General features: G+C 45.4%; 1 protein-coding gene across 4 annotated transcripts in view; it reads left to right on the top strand.

The window, feature by feature from the left end:
- Positions 1 to 1,547: 1,547 nt before the first annotated feature.
- Positions 1,548 to 24,724, top strand: part of Dpy19l3 (dpy-19 like C-mannosyltransferase 3) — a 49,471-nt gene continuing 26,294 nt past the window's right edge. For 2 of the 4 annotated variants that reach the window (XM_069998538.1, XM_069998540.1), the window contains exons 1-8: positions 1,548 to 1,818; positions 4,808 to 4,949; positions 8,466 to 8,599; positions 17,784 to 17,874; positions 18,612 to 18,733; positions 19,828 to 19,973; positions 21,202 to 21,325; positions 22,509 to 22,643. In XM_069998538.1, the coding sequence (XP_069854639.1) occupies positions 4,847 to 4,949; positions 8,466 to 8,599; positions 17,784 to 17,874; positions 18,612 to 18,733; positions 19,828 to 19,973; positions 21,202 to 21,325; positions 22,509 to 22,643 (855 nt within the window). In that variant the 5' untranslated portion in view covers positions 1,548 to 1,818; positions 4,808 to 4,846. Of the gene's footprint in view, positions 1,819 to 2,200; positions 2,218 to 4,807; positions 4,950 to 8,465; positions 8,600 to 17,783; positions 17,875 to 18,611; positions 18,734 to 19,827; positions 19,974 to 21,201; positions 21,326 to 22,508; positions 22,644 to 24,724 lie in introns of those variants that run through there. The other 2 variants (XM_069998539.1, XM_069998541.1) reach the window with 2 other exon arrangements.

Below are 24,724 nucleotides of genomic sequence, written 5' to 3' on the forward strand. Positions count from 1 at the left end.
ACTCAAGTGTAGAGTGCTAACCTTGAGCAAAAGAAGTTCAGGGACAGTGCCCAGGCCCTGAGTTCAAGCCCCAGGACTGGCAAACAAAAACAAAAAACGCATCTAGGCTCTGCAACAGTGAGTCACAACTCAAGACTGAAATCTGAGGATTGAAGGTCAAAGCAGGAAAATCTAATTGGAGACTAATCTCCAATTAATCACCAAAAAGTCAGTAATGGAAGTGCGGCTCCTGCTGTAGAGGGCCAGGCTTGAGCAAAATAGCTAAGGGACAGCACCCAGGCGCTTAGTTCATGCCCCAGTACCAGCACACACACACAAAGTCATCTAGATACAAAGCATACTATGTGTCAGCTAACTTGGATTTGAAGATGAATTTGAATCCAGGACTGAACACTAGAGGGGACTCTTGGGGGGGGGGGGCGTGGAGCAGACAGAGTAGTAATACATCCTACCTATAGCAGGTATGAGTATCAGTTGTGGGGCTTGAACTCAGGGTCTGGGAGCTGTCCCTGAGCTGCTTTTGGCTCAAGACTAGTGCTCTACCACTTGAGCCACAGCTCCACTTCCAGTGCCTTGGTGGTTAATTGGAAATCAGTCTCACAGACCTTCCTGCCCAGGCTGGCTTTCAACTGTGATCCTCAGATCTCAGATCTCCTGAGTAGCAGCTGACAGACGTGAGCCATTGTCGCCCAGCTAGTAGGTGCCTTTGAAGTAGGGGTAAATAAATGATTTCCTGACCATAGATGGGAGGGATCTGAAGGAAAGGTGCCAAGCCCTGTAAGCCAGGCCTTCTCAAACTGGGTACTGGGACTTGTCTAAGTGACTCAGTGACCCAACTGGCCTGCCACATGTAGGTTCAAACCCTCACCACCCTGCAGTACTTGGGCGGGGGGAGAAGGAGGGGGCGCCCAGGGAGGCTTTTAAAGGACTTGACTGCCCACCCCACAGCCCCAGGCCCACCCAGCTCTCAGAAAGCTTGGGGAGCCAGACGCCTGTTACTCAGGAGGCCGAGATCTGAGAATCATGGGATCGAAGCCAGCCTGAGACAGCGAACCACCGCCGACACGGAAGTGGAGCCAGCGCTTAAGTGACAGCAGGCTGGACGTGAGTAAGCTCAGGGGCAGCACCGGGCTCCAAGCCCCGCGACCCGCACAAAAGCAAGTGTGAAACATAACCGGGGACCGCCTTCCAGACGGAGGTGAACCCCTTCCTCACAAGCAGCAGGCAGGGCACCTCCAGGCACGCCGGCGACCCGCAGTGCACCCGAGGGAGGGCCCCCGGAGCTGGCAGCGGCCTGTAGCCCCGGGCTGACGTCCCGCCGCGACCACCAGCGGCCACCAGCCGCAGACGGCCCGGGGAGGGGGGCGGAGCCAGAAAGCGGAAGTGCTCCGCTTCCTTCCGGCCGGCGCCGCACGAGACGGGGCGGTGCAGCGCGGGCGAAGGCGGGGGCCTCCCCTTGATAGACAGCTCTCGGGACCTATGAATGCAGCCGCGGCGGGCCCAGCCTCTGCCTCTCCCGGCGCGCCCACCTTAAGCTGCCGACGCCCCCCACCCGTCTATTCCACCGCGGGTTTTGCACCACGCTTCGTGGGAGCGGGACCCGGACGCGGGTCCGCCCCGTGGCGTTTCGGAGGAAGACCGTCTTGCGGCCACGCCCCCCCTCCCGCGCGACCCTCCCCTGGCCGCCCGCCCGCCCGCCCGCCCGAACCGCACGGCGGCGGCCTCTTCCCCTTCCCCTTCTCGGGATCGCGCGCGCGCGCGTGTGCGACCGCGGGGCGCGGAGGCCGCAAGGCCGGGACTGCGTGTCGGGACCCGAGGGTGAGTGCCGGCGCCGGGGCAGCCACGGGAGGGGCGGGGGGCGCGAGGCCCCACGGAGGCAGGGAGGCGGCGGGCGGCTGCACGCGCGCGCACACGCGCACACACACACACCTGGCGAGTTTCAGGGCCGCCTCGCCCCGTGCGTGTGGAAGGGGGACACACAGACGGACCGGCGGGAGGACGGACGGACCCAGCGCGCGAGTGTCCGGGGAGATGGGAGGACTGGGGGGGGGGGGGGGAACGGCTCCGGCTGGGCGGGAACTCGGGAGTGTTGCAACTTTGCAAAACGACCTGTGGTCAGCTGCTCGCTTGCTGCACTGGGGGGGGGGGGGGAAGCTAGACTGGACACCCCACCCCTAGCCTCTTGCTGTCACGGAACTGGATCGAGCCCTTAAACTGGTAGCTTCTCCCTTGAGATGTGTCTGATGGGTCCTCCAGATGGGGGGGGGGGGGGGAGGGTGTGGAACTCGGTTGCTCTGCCCAGCCCTGCCTAGGGATGCTCAGAACTAAGCTGAACACTGCGTGAGTACAGAATTGTTCTCAGGATCCCTTTGCAAACTTTTGTTGTTGTGAATGTCGGTCCTGGGACTTGAACTCAGGGCTCGGATGCTGTCCCTGCGAGTCCTGCGCCGCCCCAGGCTAGCAATCTACCACTTGAGCCACATCTTCCCTTCTAGGTTTTTTGCTGGTTTAATGGAAGGTCAAGAGTCTCTTGGACTTTGCTGCCCCCGGCTGCCATGGAACCACGATCTTCAGATCTCAGACTCTTAAGTAGCTAGGATGACAGGAGGGAGCCACCGGCGCCCGGCTTCCTTTGCACACGTTTTAAGGGGGCATTTCTTTTTATTTGCTGGAGCGACTTTTTCTTTTTTCTTTCTTTCTTTTTTTTTTTTTTGTAGTTCGTGCAACTAGCGCAGTCTGCATTCACAGTTTACAGTTTGCTGGCTTTCTGTCTTAATAACGTTATCATGTATGCATTGAAAACTCCACTCCTTAAAAGAAGACGGCTGCAGAATTAGGTTGTGTGGGTGTCTATGTGTGCTTGGGCTTGAATTCAAATCAAGGCTTGGGGGCTATCCCTGAGCTTGCTTTTTCATTCAAGGCTGGCACTACTATTTGAGCCACAGTTCCACTTCTGGTTCTGTGTGTGTGTCTGTGTGTGTCTGTGTGTGTGTGAATCGGTGATAAGAGTCTCATAGACTTTTCTGCTTGGGTTGGCTTTGAACCATGATCTTTAGACCTCAGCCTTCTGAGTAACTATGCTGGACAGGCATGAGCCAGTGGAGTCTGGCATAAGTTGTTTATCTTTAGGTACCTGGAAGTGTAGGTCTTGATGAGCTATCAACACAACCCTGGCTAGCTATGGGTCTAATAAATAATTAGTAAAACGCTATTCATTATTCAGAGTGAAGCAAGATGTTCCAGGGACTGGAACCGGCTTACTCATTGCCACCACACCCCCGCCTCCCACTCCCAGCTTCCAAACTCAGCTTCTACTCCCTATGGTGACTCCCACTGCTGCTCCCTGAGCTAGCAGCTGCCCTGATTGGCATGTGTGTGCATGCACACACACACTTACACACTTACTCACCCACCCATCTTCCTAGATGGCCTGAAGTTTGCATGGAGAATTGTTTTCAACAATACAGGTGTTAAAAATTCAGATATCTGAAACAAAACAATGTTTCTGTGCTTCAAAAATCTGCCTGTCAATCCAGATAACTGTTGTACTATTGAATCAGTTGCTTCCATGTAGGTCCCACGTGGCCATATCTGTAGGAGATGCAAAAGTGCTCCTACTGCAGGTATCCATGGCTCACTCCTGTCATCCTACCTACTCAAAAGGCTGAGATCTGGGGATTGTGGTTCAGAGCCAGCCTGGGAAAGAAACTCTATGAGACTCTTATCTCCAGTTAGCCAGTGAAAAGCTGGAAGTGGAGCTGTGGCTCAAGTAGTAGAATGCTAGCCTTGAGCCAGGTGGGAGCTTGGGGCCCTGAGTTCAAGCCCTAGAAATGACATTTTAAAGAAAAGTGAGGCTGATACTGGTGGCTCACACCTGTCATCCTTAGCTAATCAGGAAGCTGAGATCTGAAGATTTGCAGTTTGAAGCCAGCCCAGGCAGGAAAGTTTGTGATACTCTTATTATCTCTAACTACCAAAAAGCTACAAGTGGAACTGTGTGGCTCAAGTGGCAGAGTATCAGGCTTGGGTGAAGAAGCCAAATGAGATTGCCCAGGCCCTGAGTTCAAGCCCCAGTATGAGCACAAAAATTTAAAAAACAGGGCTGGGTAGGGCGGTAGACATACTTGCCTAGCATGCATGAAGCCCTGGGTTCTATTCCTCAGTATCAAATAAACCAAAAAAGCCGGAAGTAGCACTGTGGCTCAAGTGGCAGAGTGTTAGCCTTGAGCAAAAGAAGCTTAGGGACAATGCCCAGGCCCTGAGTTCAAGCCCCAGGACTAGCAAAAAAAAAATTAAACTAAAAGGCGGGGGGGGGGGGGGGGGGGGGCAGGTGGAGGGAGTATAGTTGTAGAGATGGGAGGGGAAAAACAAAGGAGGAGACAACAATGCTTGATAAGAAATGTACTCAAGCCGGGCGCTGGTGGCTCACGCCTGTAATCCTAGCTACTCAGGAGGCTGAGATCTGAGGATCGCGGTTCAAAGCCAGCCCGGGCAGGAGAGACTGTGAGACTCCTATCTCCAATAAACCACCAGAAAACCGGAAGTGGCGCTGTAGCTCAAGTGGTAGAGCACTCACCTTGAGCTGAAGAGCTGAGGGACAGTGCCCAGGCCCAGAGTTCAAGCCCCATGGACCAAAAAAAAAAAAAAAGAAAAGAAAAGAAATGTACTCATTACCTTGCTCCTGTAACTGTAATCCCCTCTGTACAGTATTTTCACAATAAAAAAAATTAAAAGGAGAGATGAGTAGGGTTTGATGCGGGGAGAATACTGCCATGGAGATGACCTTTCATTTCTATGTCTTTTGTAGGAGTGGTCAGAAGAACAATGCATATAAGTCTTTGATATCATGATGTACCTCCGGCAAAGGAAAGAGATAAAAACCATTGAACTTTCTGAGGGTTTTCCAGCACAAGAAGAAAATGTGAAGTTGGAAAACAAATTGCCAACTGGTAGGCAGTATAAACTAAAGCTGTGTTTTGAATCACCTTCATTTCTACATTAAAAAAAAAAAAATCACCTTTTTTTTTGGGGGGGGGGGGTGGTTCCTGTCGTGAGGCCTGAACTCTGGGCCTGGCCGCTGTCCCTCAGCTCTTCAGCTCAAGGCTAGCGCTCTACCACTTGAGCCACAGTGCCACTTCTGGCTTTTTTTCTTTTTGCTTATGTGGTGCTAAGGAATCGAACCCAGGACCTCATGCATGCAAAGCAAGCACTCTACCACTGAGCCACCTTCCCAGCCCCAAAAATCACCTTTTAAAAAGAAAAAAAAAATGTGCTAGTACTAGGACTTGAACTCAGGGCCTGCATGCTTCCCTTAGCTTTTTTGCTAAAGGTTGATGATATACCACTTGAGCCACACCTCTACTTCTGGTTTTTTTAGAGCAAAGAGTCTCACAGACTTTCCTGCCTGAGCTGGCTTTGAAACACTATCCTCAGATCTCAGCCTCCTGAGTAACTAAGATTACAACTATGACCCACCATTTCCCTGCTTAATAACATTTCTGTGTGTGTATGTTTTTTGGTCAAGGAGCTTGAACTTGTCTTGGACCCTGTCCCTGAGCTTCCTTTGCCTAAGGCTAGTGTTCTACCACTTGAGCCACAGTGCCACTTCTGGCTTTTTTTTTTTTTTTTTTTTAGTTTATTTGAGATAAGAGTCTCACGGGGACTTTTCTGCCCAAGCTGGCTTCAAACTGTGATCCTCAGATCTCAGCCTCCTGAGTGGCTAGGTGTGAGCCACCAGCACCCAACAACATGCTTTTTGACAATGCTTCTGAGGACTCATGCAAACGTTTTTGTTTTTGTTTTTGCATTACTGGGATTTGAACCCAAGGCTGTGTGATTGCTTGGCTTCCTTGTATAGATGTAACACTTTAGCCATACCTCCAGCCCAGCTTTTAGCCTTTTAACTACAGCTGGAGTTTTACAGACTTTTCTGCACAGACTGACTTAGTGATCCTTGGCTCCCAGCCTCTTTTTGTAGCGAGGATGACAAGCATAAACTACCAGCACCCAGCTCAAACACTCTTTTGTTTCACTCTTTAAAATTAAAACATAGCTTTGCTTCATTTTACCAAAGTGGTATTTATTCATGTCAAAAAAAAAATACAAAAACCTCTGAAAACTAAAGTAGGCAAGAAGGAAAATAAGTTAAGTAACTCCCACAGATTCTTCAAGACTACCACAGATACTGCTTGTTGTTTAAATGTCACTCTTGGTGGTCAGAACTGGTAGCTCATACCTGTAATCCTCACTACTCAAGAGGCTGAGATCTAAGGATCACAATTTGCAGCCAGGGAAGTTCATAAAACTCATTTCCAGTTAACCACCAAAAAGCCAGAAGTAGAGCTGTAGCTCTTTGCTATTTTTTTTTTTTGGGGGGGGGGGGGAGTCCGGTCATGGGGCCTGAACTCTGGGCCTGGGCACTGTCCCTCAGCTCTTCAGCTCAAGGCTAGCACTCTACCACTTGAGCCACAGCACCACTTCCGGCTTTTTTCTTTTTTTGCTTATGTGGTGCTGAGGAATCAAACCCAGGGCCTCATGCATGCAAGGCAAGCGCTCTACCACTGAGCCACCTTCCCAGCCCCAGCGCTGTAATATGGTAGAATGCCAGCCTTGAGCGAAAAAGATCAGCACATGTACAAAAACAGTCATTCTTGGTATATGTAAACTCCAAGGATTCATAGGTATTTTTAAAGATGGAAGCCCATGTGCTGCTCTGAAAGTTATTACTTTTCTTTTTTCTTTTTTGCCAGTTTTGGAGCTTGAGCTCAGGGCTTTGGGCACTGTCCCTGAGCTTCTTTTTGCCTAAGGCTTGTACTCTACCACTTGAGCAACAACACCACTTCTGGCTTTTTCTGTTTATGTGGTACTAAGGAATTGAACCCAGGGCTCCATGTAAGCAAGACAAGCACTCTACCACTAAGCCCTACTTTTCTTATGTATCATCAGTCAGATACATTTTTATGTATCATAAAATCAGGATACATTTTATAAGATTGTATAATATCATATTGTGTGGCAGGGCTCCTATCTACTCAGGAGGCTGAGAGCTGAGGATCAAGGTTCAAAGCCAGCCAAAGCAGACAAATCAAAGTGAGACTTACCTCAGTTAACTAGTGTGGGGGGGAGGGTAAGTAGAGGTATAGCAACTCAAGCTGTAATATCAGCCTTGAGCAGAAAAAGCTAAACAAGAACGTGAGACCTTGAGTTCAAGCCTCATTACCTGCACACACACACAAAGTTGCATAATTTAATTCTTTGTTGCTGAATAGTAAAAATGTATTTCAAGCTGGGTACTGTTGTTCATGTCTGTAATCCTAACTACTGAGGAAGTTGAGATCTAAGGACTCAAAGCCAGCCCAGGCAGGAATGTCCATGAAACTCTCATCTCCAATTAAGCACCAAAAAAGCCAGAAGTGAAGCTATAGCTCAAGTGATAGAGAGCTAGCTTTGAGCCAAAGAAGCTCAAGGACAGCGCCCAGGCACTGAGTTCAAGCCTCAGGACTGGCATCTCTAAAAAAATTAGCCTTCTGCTAATATTGACAGAACTGTGGTAAACATCCTTGTCATCCGGTGTTTATTTAGAACTTCAGTTGTCCTCTTAGGGAATTTCTGGTCCAACAGTTGGCTCAGTGCAGGGTGGTATTGGGTTCCAGAGAAGTACCAATTCAATTCTTCCAGCATCAGTTTTTGAAGATGTCTGTTTATTTATACCCTTTCCTAGACAAGAGTGTTCTCACTTCTAAGCTATCGAATTGGCCAAGGATTTTTAAAAGTACAGCTCAAATTGTTTTTGATTTGCATTTCTTCAACCCTAGTGAATTGGAATGAATTTGAGCATCTTTTTCTTCTGTTAAATTTATTGGCCTTTTTTCCCCCTCTTTTGTGTGTTGTCTATTCATGTCCTTAATCTGTTTCTTACTGAAATATTCATCATTTTTTATTATCCAGAAATATCTCACACTTAAATATATTTGAGCTTTCTTATATGTGCTGTAAGTTTTTATGTCCTTTGAGTTACAATGTATTATTTTCTCTGTGTTTTGGGGTTTTGTGCTAGTACTGGGGCTTGAACTAAGAGCCCCCTCTCTTAGCTTTTTTTCTCTCATTGCTGGTACTCTCACTTGAGCCATACCTCAACTATGGACTTTTTGGTGGTTTATTGAAAATAATAGTCCCACAGACTTTTCTGTCCAGGCTGATCCTCATATCTCTGCCCCCTATTCCTAATCCAGGATTATAGGCATGAGCCACCAGCACCCGGCTACATTTTGCTTTTGGAAATGAATGACAGGAGAGGGATAGGGAGACGCTATAACTCCATCTGTGGAACCACAGAAAAGGAACCTCTCCCAATGAAGGCTTCATAAATGACAGGCATCTGGGGCTTCAGCTTATTTGAGTCTATATTAGCACTATTCTAAATCACTTACTTGGTTATTAATTTTTCTGTGTCCTTTTTCCAAAAGGTTGTACCAATAGAAAATTCTGGAAGATTCTGTCCTTTACGATCGGTGGCACCATTGCCCTGTGTATTGGACTTCTTACATCGATCTACCTTGCAACCTTACATGAGAATGACTTGTGGTTTTCTAATATTAAGGTATGGGGTTTCTGTGACCATTGTTTTCTCATCCCTGTCTCTAGTAGTTTTCCATGAATGGCCAAGACACTGTTTTTGCTATTAAACAATTCAGTCTGGAGCTGGATATGTGGCTCAGACGATGAGTACCAGCCTAGTAAGCATGAGGCCCTGAGATCAACCCCCAGCATTGAAAAAAATAGATCTATTTTTGTTGTTGTTGTTGGTCATGGGGCTTGAACTTGGGATTTAGGTGCTGTCATTGAGCTGTTTTGCTCAAGGCTAGTACTCTACCACTTTGAGCCACAGCTCTACTTGTGGTTATTAATTGGAGATGAGAGGCTCATAGGGACTTTTCTGCCTAGGCTGACTTTGAACCATGATCCTCACATCTCAGCTTCCTGAGTAGCTAGGATTATATGCATGAGCCACCAGTGCCCACCATTAATCTCTTAAAAGCTTTGATTCTAGAATAAGAAGGTATTTGTATTCATTCTGTTTAAATAATATAATTATTATAAACAAGCCAGGTTTCTTTTTTTTATTAACTTTAGTTATATTGCAGTTAGTCTGAACTGCTGGTGTCTTTCCAACAATGAATTGTGAAATTCATCTAGTAGGTTGAGTAATTGTTTTTGTGTAGTGTGTTCCAATACTGGGATTTGAACTCAGGGCTTAGGCACTGACCTTGAGCTTTTCCATTCAAGGCTGGTGCTCTGCTATTTGAGCCACAGCTCCATTTCTGGTTCTTTGGTGGTTCATGGGAGGTAAGAATCTTACAAACTTTCCTGCCCAGGTTGGCTTTGAACTGTGATCTTCAGATCTCAGCCCCCTGAGTGGCTAGGATTACAGGTGTAAGCCATCATGGACTGACTGAAAATGAATTTTTTTTAATTGTAATAAGGAAAAAAAAATCAAGCACCACTGCTCTAAAACATGGAGTCTTTCTCCACCTCTAAGATGGAGTTCTGCATGTCCATATTTTCCTAATAGTATTTGCAAATATTTGGGGATATGCAGAAGCTGTGCTTTCTTTTGAGAAAGGAATTATAAAAATTTTTCATTGGATTTTTCAAGGTCTATTACTCTTCATTTTTATTTATTGATTTATCTATTTATTTACATATTTATTTCATACTGGTATTGGGGCTTGAACCTAGGGCCTGGGTACTTTCCTTTAGTTTTTTTTTTTTTTTTGTTTTTGGGTGGGGGGGAGTTCAGTCATGGGCCTGAACTCTGGGCCTGGGTGCTGTCCCTCAGCTCTTAATCTCAAGGCTAGCGCTCTATCACTTGAACCACAGCGCCACTTCTGGCTTTTTCTTTCTGCTCATGTGGTGCTGAGGAATCAAACCCAGGGCCTCAGGCATGCAAGGCAAGTGCTCTATCACTGGGCCATCTTCCCAGCCCCTCCTTTAGTTTTGTTTTAGTCAAGGCTGGCAGTCTGTCACTTGAAGCATATCTCCACTTCCAACTTTGTGCTGATTAATGCAGAGAAGAATCTCATGGACATTCCTCCCTGGTTGGCTTCCAACCTCAGTCCTCAGATCTCAACTTCTTGAGTAGCTAGGATTACAGGCATGAGCCGTTGGCATCTGGCTCTACCTATCTGCCTGTCTCACTTTCACTGTGGTCATATGGGTCTATGCAGCATGGGGAGGATGGCATACAGGGCAGCTGACCCGAGCTTCTGTTTCCAGTGTTGCCAGTGCTTCAATACACAGGCATGATGGGTTGAATCATCGCCACAAGTTGGAAACCAGAAAAGTTGGGCTGATTACTTAAGGGCTCGAAGTTCTGCCTTCTAGTCAATGACATGGCCAGCCTCCATCCTGAGTCATCTCTTTAGCATAAAGTAGAGGCTCAGTCTGAGTCACCCTGCTGCAGGAACTGTCAGGTGTGATCTGCACAGCTCATCTATAAATGTCTCTCTTTTTTTTTTTTCCTTAGTGCCATTTCTGAGGCTTGAACTCAGAGCCTCATACTCTTACTCAAGGCTAGCACTCTACCACTTGAGCTATATCTCCACTTTTAGGGAGGTTTTGGCTAGTTAATTGGTGATAAAAGTCTCTCAGATTTGTTTGCCCGTTGTTTGCCCAGGCTGGCTTTGAACAGTGATCCTCAGATCTCAGCCTCCTGAGTAGCTAGGATTACAAGTGTGAGCCATCAGTCTAGCAATGATGGCTCTTACTGTTCAGAAATCCTGAGTATTTCAAAGCTACCATCCCCACCAGAAGCTTAGGACAAAGAATAGTAAGGTCACCACCTGAGCCCCAGAAAGTTAGGACAGCCAGGTTCTTGGGGGTTTTTTGGTGCCACTCCTGGGGCTTGAGCTCAGGACCCAGGTACTTACCCTGAGCTATTTTGCTCAAGGATAGCACTCTACCACTTGAGCCACAGTTCCACTTCCAGCATTTTTGGTGCTTAATTGGGGTCTCATGGATTTTTTTTTTTTTTTTTGCCCAGGCTGACTTTGAACCATGATTCGTAGCTCTCTGCCTCCTGAGTAGCTAGGGTTACAGGCATGAGCCACCAGTGCCTGGCCTGTTTGCTTTGTTTTCATAAGACAGCATATCCCTATGTGGCCTGAGGTAATATCTCTCCTGCTATCTCTGCTTCCTGACTGCTTGGGATTAGCAGTGACAGGCCTGAGCCACAGTTCCTGGTTAGATTCCTTTATTATACTGAATGCAAGGCAGAAATTGATGAGTTCAGGTTCAGCTCTGCAGGGAGGCACTTCCAAAGCAGTGACAGGGAATAACAGAAGCTTGGGTTGACAGCTCCAAAGGCAGAAATTGCATCTGTGTCAGAAATGGGCATTTTCCTATTACCAGCTTGTAGGTGCGTAGGCGAGATTGTTTCAGAAGTGCCTTGAAGGAGAGGAGCAAGAGAACCCAGGCCAGTTTCTGTCTGGGCCTCCTATACCATCTGAGAAGCTGAAGAACGACCACATGCCCCAGCAGGTTCCATCCTGCCTACCACCCACCCCCTAGAAGCAACAGCAAAGCAGCAGGGCCTCCTTGAGTTTCCCACTTTCTTTCAAACAGTACCAAGCTCCTACCCAGGACAGCCATAGGTGAGGCTTAGAGGTTATCTCCCGGGACCCAGGGACGAAGGCCAGCCAAATTCCTTGTATCCTAAGGGACAGTCTGGGCACTGTCCCCTTAACTCTTTTTTTTTTTTTTTTCTCAAGACTGGTGCTCTACCTTTTGAGCCACAGCTCCACTTCCATATTTTTTTTTGGTGATCATTGCAGGTAAGAGTGTCGTGGATTTTCCTTCCTCGCGCTGGCTTCAAATTGTGATCCTCAGATCTCAGCCTCCCATCCTCAGATATCTGCCACCGGTGCCCAGCTGTTTATTTAATACTTAGTGGTACTCAGGTTTGCACTGAGGGCCTCACGTTTACCAGGCAGGTACGCTTCTACTTGAGGCACATCTCCAGCCTTTTATTTTATTATTTTTATAGAGTTTTTCAGACTTCCCTGCCTGGGCTAGCTGCAAACTTAGATCTTCTGATCTCAGCTCCCTGAGTAGCTGAGATTATAGATGTGAGCTATCAGGGCCTATCCCAGCCTGGCTGAGTTAGGTGGTTTCTAATTGTGTTGTGAAGCTCTTAACTGATGTTTACTTCTCACTTTAAAGTGACAATGTAAACATGTCACTCCCTCCCTTTTTTGGAATTGCCTCCAAGCAATGAAGGAAAATGAAGATAGTCAGATGCTATCTTTCCCTTCTTTTCTTCTTTCCTTCCATCCCACCCCCCCCTCTTGTTTCAGCCCAGAGTCTGCAAAATGCTAGTAAGCTTTGTTGCACCACAGCCCCACACCTTCAGCCCCATTGTGCATCACTGAGAAAGTTGAGCGAGTGTCACTGAGTAAGCTGAGAGAGTTCTGTAATATGAAGAGTAACCAGTCCAATAACAGTCACAGAGTATAAAAGATACTGACAGCCAGGTACAGTGGCTGATGCCTGTCAACCTAGCTACCCAGGAGACTGAGCTCTGAGGCCTTCTTTACAAAGCCAGCCTGGGCAGGAAAGCCTGTGAGACCTTGGCTCAAATGGTAGCGTACTATCCTTGAGCAAAAAGCCCCAGTACTGGCATTGGGGCGCGCGCGCGCGCGCGCGTGCGTGCGTGCGTGCGTGTGTGTGTGTGTGTGTGTGTGTGTGTACTCACACACACACACACGCACACACACACACGCCCCTCAGACCAAATGCTTAGACCAAACCCTGTAGGAAAATAAGGAGATCCAGTAGGATTTTCAGGGATCATGACAAATTCTTCATCTCCTGGGCTGATACTACTAAGAGGATGTTTTTAATTCACATAGGAACCCTGGGTGCTCAGCCCCAACCCAGAGCTTGGGTTGTTCCTAGGGTTGCTTATTTAACACTGCCAAGTATGTACCAGCAACACGTGGGAAAAAGTAAAAAGTCCACACTTGGAGAGGAAGAAGTAAAATGATTTCTTTGCAGATTATGTGATTATATATCAGGAGCCCCCAGAAGAATAATCTGGAAAACTATTACAAGCAATAAAGTTCAGTCAGTTGCAGGATACAACATTAGATGCACAAGAAAGGAAAACAATGTATTTTAGTATTTGTCAAATGGAAATTCATAGAGACAGAGCACCAGTGTGCCTGGAAGTCGTTCAGCTGCTGGCTCCCAGCTGTCCTGGCTACAGGTGTAACATGCCATTCCCTATACCCTCCACAGACCTGCCCTCATCCTCACCCCTCAGATCTGGCTTTGTATTCACTGTTCAGGCTTCCACGCAGCACTGGCCTGTGTCCACTATCCTACCTTTAGCCTAAGTCCATTGTTAATTTTCTTTTCTTTCCTTTCCTTTTCTTTTTTTTTTCTGGTACTAGGGCTTGAACTGGAGGCCTAGTCACTGCCTCCTTAGCTTTTCTCTCAAGGCTAGTGCTTTACCATTTGAGCCACCCCTCCACTTCCACCTTTTGGTGATTAATTGGAGATAAGGGTCTCATCTGACTTTCTTGCCCCAGCTGGGTAGAAAATGTAGTCGTCATCTCTCTACCTCATGCTGGGTGCTGGTGGCTCATGCCTATGATCCCAGGTACTCTAGAAACTTGTACATATCAAGTCCAAGTCCAGAGCTTGTCACCTACCAGGACCAGGTGATGTGACTGCACACTTCTTCTCTGTCTTCTCCCTTCCCCTTCCCCACCTCCTTCTGACCTTACTGACTACCCTTTCTGTTCCCCACTCAGGCTGACTGCCCTCACTGTTCAGGGTGACTGAAGCTAGGAGCAGAGAATTTTGTCTTTGCTTCTGAATCTCCCAGCAGAAAAATGTTTACCACATGATAGTTGTCCATAGCTTTTTTTTTTTTTTTTTTTTTGGTTGGTCGTGGGGTTTGAATTCTGGGCTTGGGCACTGTCCCTGTGCTCTTCAGCTCAAGGCGAGTGCGCTACCACTTGAGTCACAGTGCCACTTCCGGTTTTCTAATGGTTTATTGGAGATAAGAGTCTCACGGACTTTCCTGCCCGGGCTGGCTTTGAACCATGATCCTCAGATCTCAGCCTCCTGAGTAGCTAGGATTACAGGTGTGAGCCACCATTGCCCGGCTTATTTATTTATTTTTGTCAGTTGTGGGGCTTGAACTCTGGGCCTGGGTGATGTCCCTGACCTCTTCAGTTCAAGGCAAGAGTTCTACCACTTCAGGCACAGTGCCATTTCTGGTTTTTCTGGTGGTTAATTGGAGATAAGAGTCTCATAGTCTTTTCTGCCAGGGCTGGCTTTGAACTGTGATCCTCAGAGCTCAGCTTCCTGAGTGGCTAAGATTACAAGTGAGAACCACTGGCTCCTGGCTTCAATAGGTATTTAATCAATAGATGGATAAGTGAAAGGAGAGGATGGATGGATGGTTGAATGATGACATAAATGGATGGGAGGGAGGGAGGAAGGTTGAAGGATAGATAGATGGATAAATGGAAAGAAAGAAGAATGGATGGATGGTTAGAATGATGGATATAGATTGATGGATGAATGGATGGAAGGAAAGGAAAGGATGGATGGATGAAAAGAAAAGATGGGTAGAATAGATGTATGATAGAATGATAAACATAGATGCATACCTAGATAGATAAATGGAGGGATGGATTAATGAATGAGGAAGACAAATGGAAGAAAAGCATGGAATGGAGTTGGGGAGCTACATTACCAGCTGAAGCAAAGATTGATTTATTCTCTACCTCTGGCATGGATGTTCCCTTGCTCTGTCATTTTCCTTTGTTTCCCATGCATTGTTCTTTCTTATTCAGACATCACATAAACTCCTTGGGATCCTAACACATTTTTGTTTCTCCGGCAAACAAATGTTGAAATAAAATGATGAAGGAAGGTAATTCCTTCCCATAGCTTTTTTTTTTTTCCTAGTCTTTTTTCCCTAACATTTGGCACTGTCGCCCTCATACTGAATGGTTGGTTGCTGCAAATTTTTACTGCAAAATTTTACATCCTCGCGTAAAGCTAGGTCTATCTGGAATCAATAAGGTTAATGTGTCCAGACGTATAGCAACAGCGACTGCACAGGTAGCACACAGTCAACTGCTTCTCGGGAGGCTCAGAGGAGGTCCTGTCACCAGAGCCAGCATCTAACCCATTCATCGGCATGGCTTGGCAGCTCTCACGTGTCACAGCTCTAATCAACTCTAGGGCAAGAATCCCTCCATTCTAACAGATGGACGTGAATTTAACCAGACAATGAACCATGTATGCGCCATAAATATGTTTGCTGAGGGCATGATTTTTCAGCACAGAACTTTTAAGAGCAGCTGTCTTATCATGAGCCCCCGATTCTTCACAAGATGATTTGTGAACCTAATTCAGAAACAGATAACATTCATAAAGTTAATTGTCCATTTGGTTTCCTTCATGCCAGCCACCTAATTATTGGATTGGGGGAGAGTAGGAGGGAGGGATTTTATAAATAAACATATATATATAATTTTTTTAAAAACTGATTTGAGTCGGGTGCTGGTGGCTCACACCTGTCATCCTAGCTCAGGAGGATGAAATCTGAGGATAATGGTTCAAAGCTAGCCCAGACAGGAAAGTCCATGAGACTTTTCTCTCCAATGAACCACCAAAAAGCCAGAAGTGGAGCTGTGGCTCAAGTAGTATTCTTTTTTTTTTTTTTTTGGGGGGGGGGGTCCAGTCGTGGGGACTGAACTCTGGGCCTGGGCGCTGTCCCTCAGCTCTTCAGCTCAAAGCTAGCACTCTACCACTTGAGCCACAGCTCTACTTCTAGCTTTTTTCTTTTTTTGCTTATGTGGTGCTGAGGAATCGAACCCAGGGCCCCATGCATGCAAGGCAAGTGCTCTACCACTGAGCCACCTTCCTAGCCCCTCGAGTAGTAATAGACCACCAAACTTGAGCAGAAAAGGAAAAGGGACAGCAGCAGTTCCCAAGCCCTGAGTTCAAGCCCCAGTACCAGCACAAAAATAAATAAATAAAATGTTAAAAAAAATAATTTGATGTTTCCAAATCTAGTGCCATTTGTCTAAAAGAGCTTGTTAACCTTTTGTGCATTGCCAGCAACTTGCTTTATAGCCTGTGTGAGATGCAAGTCGTTTACTGTGAATAGCCATTATTTTTCCTTGCAGCCTTCTTTTAGTACTTAAATTGCTGTATAAGCTACTTACTGCTTCAGTGGTTCCACTGTACAGTTCTTAAAAAAATATATGGTTCTTTTGTCTATCCACTTCTGTCATTATCTGCTGAGACATTTTCTGCTCTCTCAATAAGCCTGGGAACCCATGAAAATTAAAATGTGGCGTAGTTGTTCGTTTTGCATTCTGTCGAGGGTGACTTCTATTGATGTACATTTCTATGGGCATGATCCACCAGGCAAGGGATAAATTGCCTTAAAACTGGAACAGTGTTTGTGGAAAGCAGATGTTGTCTTCGCATGAGGCAGATGTGACACTTGCAAGTGTCTGTCTAATAAAGTTTAGCATTTGGTTCTCTGCAGCTGGTGCCACAATCACCAATTAATCATGTTTGAATGCATTTTTTACTAATTAGATCCCCCTCTGTTTTTTACTGTTCTGGATATATCAAATGGAGGACGAGGGCACAAAACCTTTCTGCTTTTAGAACTCGGAGCAATTCTTTCTCTCATCTTTGTAAGACTACATTATTTTTGGAATCATATAGGAACCAGAGTCGATAGATGTACCTAACCAAGTTGGCTTTCCAGTAAGTCTTGAAGATTTAGCCTTAGGATTTTTTCCATTGGAGGCAGTAGTTAATATGTGTAGAGTGTGTGTGTGTGTGTGTGTGTGTGTGTGTGTGTTAATATGTGTAGAGTGTGTGTGTGTGTGTGTGTGTGTGTGTGTGTGTGTGTGTGTGTGTGTGTACTGGGGTTTGAACCCAAGGCTTCTTGCTCTCATTTGGCTTTTTCACTTTTCACTCCAGGCTGGCACTCTGCCACTTGAGCCATAGTTCCACTTCCAGCTTTTTGCTGGTTAATTGGAGGTAAGAGTCACACAGACCTTTCTGCCTGTGCTGGCTTTGAAAAGGAATCCTTCAGATCTCAGCCTCCTGAGCAGCTAGTATGACAGGTATGAGTCGCTAGCACCCAGCCCAGTTTAGTTTTAACTTGTGTGAAATAGCAGAACATTAAATCTGAACTGTCAATATAACTGGAGCTAATTATTAGTTATCTCCATTTTAAATCATGACTTATAATGGAAAAAAACAGCCAGGCACCAGTAGCTCATGTCTATACTCCTAGTTACTTAGGAAGACTAAGATCAGAGGATCATCGTTGGAAGCCAGCCCAGGCAGGAAAGTCTGTGACACTCTTACTCCATGGAATTAACCAGCAAAATGCCAGAAGTAGAGCTGTAGCCCAAGTAGTAAAGTACTAGCCTTGAGCAAAAAAGCTCAGGGATAGCACCCAGGCCCTAAGCTCAAGCCTCAAGACCAGCACCATTTTGAAGGAAGAAGGAAGGGAGGGAGGAACCCACAGTAGAAGGAACAATATGGGGACAGGCTCCAGGTATCTATCATCCAGCTCTTAACACTCATCAGTCTTCCGGGAATCTTTTTTTTTTTTTCAAGATTCTGAGGATTGTAATTGCTGTTTGTTTTTCTTTTGAGCTGCAGTCTCCTGCTTCTACAGTGACAATATGTGTTTAAACCAAACTAGGTCAGCTCTCCTTTTATTTCAGGAAGTGGAGCGAGAAATCTCATTCAGGACTGAATGTGGACTGTACTATTCTTACTATAAGCAGATGCTCCAAGCACCAACCCTCACACAAGGTAATCGTAGCCCATAGATCTATTTAGGGTCTGCTGCCCTCTTCCCAATATTTTAGTCAAAGCATACATGGCACTAACGCATTTCAGTGGGGTTTTTTGCTTTTTTTGTTTTGTTTGTCAGTTGTGGGTCTTGAACTCTGGGCCCTGGGCACTGTCCCTCAGCTTTTCAGCTCGAAGCTAGTGCTCTACCATTTGAGCCACAGTGCCACTTCCAGTTTTCTGGTGGTTAATTGGAGCTAAGAATCTCACAGACTTTCCTGCATGGGCTGGCTTTGAACCATGATCTTCAGATCTCAGCCTCCTGAGAAGATAGGATTACAGGTGTGAGCCACCAGCTCCCGGCATGGATTTCAATGTTTTACAGAACTAGTGTTAATTTTCCTTTGAACTTAGGTAGTATTAGATTTAAAAGGTAGTGTTAGAGCCAGGTACATGGGTAACTCACTCCCGTAATACTAGTTACTCAGGTAGCTGAGATCTGAGAATCACTTCAAAACCAGCCTGGGCAGGAAAGTCCATCAAACCCTTATCTCTAGCCACCAAAAAGCCAGAAATAGAACTGTGGCTTAAGTGGTAGAGCACCAGCCTTGAGTGAAAAAGCTAAGGGACAGCACCCAGGCCTTGAGTTCAAGCCCTAGTATGGCATTAAATCAACAATGATCACACTGCTGCTAACAGTGTGATTGCCTGAAATTACAAGTAATAATTTTTCCTGATTTTCCATATATCATTCTTAGGTTTCCGTGGCTTAATATATGATAATAAAACTGAATCTCTGAGGACCATTAACCTCCTTCAACGAATGAATATTTACCAAGAGGTTTTTCTCAGCATTTTATATAGAGTTCTACCAATTCAGGTATGTGTTGTAGTTTGTGTCACTGAATTGTTAATGTTGGATAAAACTCAAAGTCTGCTCTTTGGATCAGAAAGGTTCCATTGGGCTATTCTGATCTTCCACTGACTTGGGAGAATATCAGCAATAGCCTAGTTTTCTCTACTTATATCATGAACTTTGATTTCTATACAGTAGTGCTTTTTTGCTTATCTTTTATAAGTTAAAAGATTTTTCATAGGAAATCAGCAGTACCCTAGTTTTCTTCATGTGTGTTAGAAACCTTGATTTCTACAAGATACTGCTTTTTATGTTTTTATATGTTAGCAGTTTTTTCTTTAGAGATGCTTCCTGTCATACACCACAATAAATGTGTACAGTTTACAAGATGATAAATATTCATTTTTTATTTATCTGTAAGTAATTGAACAACAAGTTTCAATTCAACATATCAATTTATACGTACAGTGCATCTTGATGAGTATCCTCTTTAATCCTTTTCCTCATCTCTCCCAACCCCACCCATCCCCTGGTTCCATTTTCATGTTTATACATTGAGTTGCATGACTATGTTTTTCTTTTTTTGGGGGGGTCCGGTCGTGGGGCCTGAACTCTGGGCCTGGGCGCTGTCCCTCAGCTCTTCAGCTCAAGGCTAGCACTCTACCACTTGATCCACAGCGCCACTTCCGGCTTTTTTCTTTTTGCTTATGTGGTGCAGAGGAATCGAACCCAGGGCCTCAGGCATGCAAGGCAAGCACTCTTATACTGGCCACCTTCCCAGTACGACACAGATATTTTTTTTGTTTGTATTCTGTTTTGTTTTAGTACTGGTAATGCAGCTTGAATTCAAAGCCTAGGAATTGTCCTTGAGCTTTTTTACTCCAGGCTAGTGCTCTACGACATGAGCCACAGCTCCATCTCTGCCTTTTTGGTAGTTCATTGGAGATAAGACTCTCATAGACTCTCCTGCCTAGACAGGCTTCCAACCATGATCCTCAGATCTCAGCCTCCTGAGTAGCTAGGATTATAGACATGAGTTACCAGTGCCCAGCCTGACATACTTTTTAACCAGCAATGGAAGAGGCTTCTCTGACAAACATTTTAATTCTCTCTTACAGAGATACTTAGAGCCCGTTTACTTTTATATTTACACCTTATTTGGACTCCAGGCAATCTATGTCACAGCCCTCTACATCACCAGCTGGCTGCTTAGTGGCACCTGGCTGTCGGGACTATTAGCAGCCCTCTGGTATGTCACAAACAGGTGAGTTGGAATCCGGCTGCCTTTCTTCCTTCATTTTCAGTGCAGAACAATTTCTACTAGCGTATTTGTTTGTTGGGGAGCATTTTCTCTCAGTGGACCTAGTTGATTTACTCAGGTCTTCTTGTTTGGTCAGATAAGAAGGCCTACTTAGACATATTTCCAGCTGAGAAGTGGAACACTGAATGGGGATCAATAACGAAACTATGTGTAGTAAAGTAATCCCAATTCTTTACCTGTTTGCTCCTTGAGCCATAGTTCTTCAGCCACATTCTCTCATCTCTTGAAGACTTAAAAAGTCTTCATCATCATTCTTTTCTTTTCTTTTCTTTTCTTTTTTTGATGCTTGAACTCAGAACCTGGGTGTTGTCCTTGAGCTTTTTTACTGAAGGCTGGAGATCTACCACTTAAGTCACAGCTTCACTTCCAGGTTTTGGTGATCAGTTGGATAAGAGTCTCAGTTGTTGGGTGCTGGTGGCTCTTGCCTATAATTCTAGCTACCCAGGAGGCTGAGATCTGAGGATCATGGTTCAAAGCCAGCCTGGGCCACCTAAAAATTTGGAAGTGGAGCTGCAGCTCAAAGCAGTAGAGCACTATCCTTGAGCAAAACTCAGGGAGAGTATGCCCAGGCCCTGAGTTCAAGCCTCAGAAGAAAAAAAGGAGCTGGGCACCAGTGGCTCACACCTGTAATCCTAACTACTCAGGAGGCTGAGATCTGAGGATCGTGGTTCAAAGCCAGCCCTGGCAAGAAAGTCCATGAGACTCTAATCTCCAATAAACCACCAGAAAACTAGTGGTACTGTGGCTCAAGTGGTAGAGCACTTTCCTTGAGCTGAAGAGCTGAGGGACAGCACGCATGCAAGCCCAGAGTTGAAGCCCCACGACTGACAAAAAAAAGAAGAGTCTCAGAGACTTTCCCACTCCACTGGCTTCAAACCACAAATCTCAGATCCCAGCCTCCTGAGTAGCTAGGATTCCATATGAGAGCACGTAGTACCCAGCAAGGGTGTGAGACTCTTAATTTCAGTTAACTAACAAAAAGCTAAAAATGGAAGTGGCCAAAGGGGCTGATAATTATGGTGGTAGTGGTATTGATGATATCAATGACAAGTATTACTAAGAATCAGTGACCAGAATCTAAGTGTATTTGTAACCTATCTTTCACTCTAAGAAATCTTTGAGGAAATGACTAAAAAGCTGTCGTTTGGGCCTTTATGTTTTCTCTGTGCAGGATAGATACCACAAGAGTTGAATTCACCATCCCACTGAGGGAGAACTGGGCACTGCCATTCTTCGCAATTCAGATCGCAGCAATTACTTATTTCCTAAGGCCAAATTTACAGGCTCTTTCCGAAGTAAGTTTCTGATGACTAGTTTGTTCAACCTGTGTATTTGTTTTCTTTCAACAGTACTAGGATTTGAACTAGGAACTTCACCCTATGCTAAGCAGGTGCTGTGCAGTATGAACCACACTCCAGCCCTGAATCAAGTTGCTGTGAAACTTTCTCTGTTTTCCTCAGTTCCCCAGTTTGACTTAGGAAGCATAGAGTTGAGCATGTAGACCAGGTGGCTTACACCTATAGTCCTAGCCACTCAGGAGGCTAAGACCTAAGGCTCACAGTTTAAACCCAGCCCAGGCAGAAAGTCTATGAGACTCTTATCTCCAAGTAAGCATCAAAAGTTCCAGAAGTAGAGCTACAGCTCAAGTGGTGGAATGCTAGCCTTGAATTAAAAAAAGCTCATTAACAGTGCACCCAGGCCCTGAGTTCAAGCCTCAGGGCCAGCATCAAAAAGACAAAAAAAAAAAAAAGAAGCTTAGAAAAATGTGATATAGGGGCTGGGAAGGTGGCTCAGTGGTAGAGCGCTTGCCTTGCATGCATGAGGCCCCGGGTTCGATTCCTTAGCACCACATAAACAAAAAGAACCCAGAAGTGGTGCTGTGGCTCAAGTGGTAGAGCGCTAGCCTTGAGCTGAAGAGCTGAGAGACAGCACCCAGGCCTAGAGTTCAGGTCCCATGACCGGACCAAAAAAAAAAAAGAAAAATGTGATATACATAGTGTTCCAATCCATGTGAACAGTTTGTGTTCCATGACTGAATGTTTCACTGGAGTTAAAGTTTGCTTTCTCTGAGCTTTTCTTTCTTTGCAAAGAAAATGTTTTCTTTCTTTCTTTCTTTGAATGTTAAGAAATGTGGCCTGCATAGTCTACCCTTAAATAGCTACAGCAAAGCCCACACACAATTTCTGTGCAACTGTCAGGATTTTTAAGCCTCTGCTCTTGAGCTGTGATTTGGTACATGATCGCCTCCAGAATCCTGTGGAATACACATACCGTATGTGAATATTTATGTGCAGAGTGTCACTTGAGAATGTTCAGAATTTAAGAAATGCAGGGGTTTTCAGAGCAACAGTTAACAGTTTTGCTATTTGGTTCATAGAGATATGGGCTGCTTTTGAGAAAACTTGTCTGCAGAGCTGTTTTATTCCTAGAGACATGTAAGTTATACCCAGGTTTTTCTTTCTCTTTTTTCTTTAACAGAGGCGGACGCTTCTTGTGGTCTTCATATCAACTTTCCTCTTCAGTCTGACCTGGCAATTTAATCAGTTTATGATGCTAATGCAAGCGTTAGTGCTATTCACCCTCGACTCCCTGGATATGCTACCAGCTGTAAAGGTGTGTCTCATTTACCTCTTCTTTTTGGACAATCTTGAGGGTTAGCATTTTAAGTCACCAAGAGAAACAAGGTGCTGGTGACTCACACCTGTAATCCTAGCTACTGAGGAGGCTGAGATCTCTAGGTTAAGGTTCAAAGCCAGCTTGGGAAGGAAGTCTGTGAGACTCTTATCTCCAATGAAGTACCAAAAACAGCCAGAAGTGGAACTGTAGCTAAAGTAGTAGAGTGCCGTCTTTGAGCAGAAAAGGCCATGGAAGAGCACGAGGACCTGAGTCCTCAAACCCCAGTACCAGTACAAAAAATAGTAAGTAATATAGGGCTGGGAAGGTGGCTCAGTGGTAGAGTGCTTGCCTTGCATGCCTGAGGCCCTGGGTTCGATTCCCCAGCACCACATAAGCAAAAAGAAAAAAGCTGGAAGTGGCGCTGTGGCTCAAGTTGTAGAGCGCTAGCCTTGAGCTGAAGAGCTGAGGGACAGCGCCTAGGCCCAGAGTTCAGGCCCCACCACTGGACCCCAAAAAGAAAAAAAAAGAAATAGTAATATATTAACATCTACTTGATAGGTGTTCTGCATATTCTTTTCTCTAAATAGTTTGTGTTTTATTTGTTGGTTTGTTTGTTGGTTTGTAATGAACATATACTTCTTTTAGAACTAGGATACAGAATAAAAGGTAGTATTTTTTCCATATGATGATGGTTTACTACTGATAAGCCTAGCTACTCAGGAGGCTGAAATCTGAGGATCACGGTTCATTCAGGTATGAAAGTACATGAGTCCCTTATCTCCAATTAACCACCAAAAAAAGCTAGAAATGGAGCAGTGGCCCCAGTGATAGATTTGTGTGAAAAAACTCAAGGACAGTGCCCCAAAACTGGTGCGTGCGTGTGTGCACATGCGTGCACACACACACACACACACACACACACACACACACACAGGTACTATTTTGGCCATACACACAAGATTTTAAAATAATATAGCTAATTTATGTGATAATTCCATTCTGAACTTTGTTTGTCTTTTATATTTGATATTTTTCTTTTTTTTGGGGGGGGGGGTCCAGTCATGGGGCCTGAACTCTGGGCCTGGGCGCTATCCCTCAACTCTTCAGCTCAAGGCTAGCGCTGTACCACTTAAGCCACAGCGCCACTTCCAGCTTTTTTCTTTTTGCTTATATGGTACTGAGGAATTGAACCCAGGGCCTCATGCATGCAAGGCAAGCGCTCTACCACTGAGCCACCTTCCCAGCCCCTGCCTTTTATATTTGAAGCAGTGTGGGTGTGAATGGTTAGAAGTATCAGATTTTTAAGGATGAACATTTTTATCATGAAAAGATCCCGAGTTATAAAACCCAATTGCTACTCTCAGCTCTGAAAATAACTAGCTCTTTAAACTCCAGCAAGTGATTTAACTTTTGAGTCTTACTTTCTTCATAAATTAGAATCACTTATCTCAAAATCATGTCAAATGCAAAAGACTCAGAATAATCAGCATGGAAAAAGGCAAGACAAACCCAGAGCTCAGTATGGTGACAAGAAGCAGTTTCTTGCCAGCCAGGGCAGGAAAGTCCATGAGACTCTCATTTCCCAATTAACTACCAAAAACTCAGAAGTGGAAGTGTGGTTCAAGTAGTAGAAACTCAGCCTTAAGTAAAAAAAGCTAAGGGAGGACTGGGATGTAGCTCAGTGGCAAAGCACTTGCCCAGCAAGTGAAACGTCCTGGGTTCAATCCCCAGTACCAGAAAAGACAAAACCAAAAAGAAAGTAAGGGTCAGCATCCCGTCCTTGAATTTAAGCCCCAGGACTGGCGTACCAAAACAAACAAACAAACAAACAACTTGGCTTTTTTTACTCAACACTGGTACTCTACCATTTGAGCCACAGCTCCACATCTGGCTTTTTGCTTGGTTAATTGGAGACAAACCACCGTTCATCAGATCTCAGCCTTCTGAGCAGCTAAGATTACAGGCATGAGTATATTGTGTTTTTTTGAAGCTATTTTCTGAACATTATGTGTAACTTGAGGTGTATCCAGCTGGGGAGCAAGCTGTAGCTATATGCTGATAAAAATCCACTTAACCAC

The sequence above is a fragment of the Dipodomys merriami genome, unplaced genomic scaffold, assembly GCF_024711535.1.
Source record: "Dipodomys merriami isolate MVZ:Mamm:240054 unplaced genomic scaffold, mDipMer1.0.p SCAF_52, whole genome shotgun sequence".
Classification (NCBI taxonomy): domain Eukaryota; kingdom Metazoa; phylum Chordata; class Mammalia; order Rodentia; family Heteromyidae; genus Dipodomys; species Dipodomys merriami.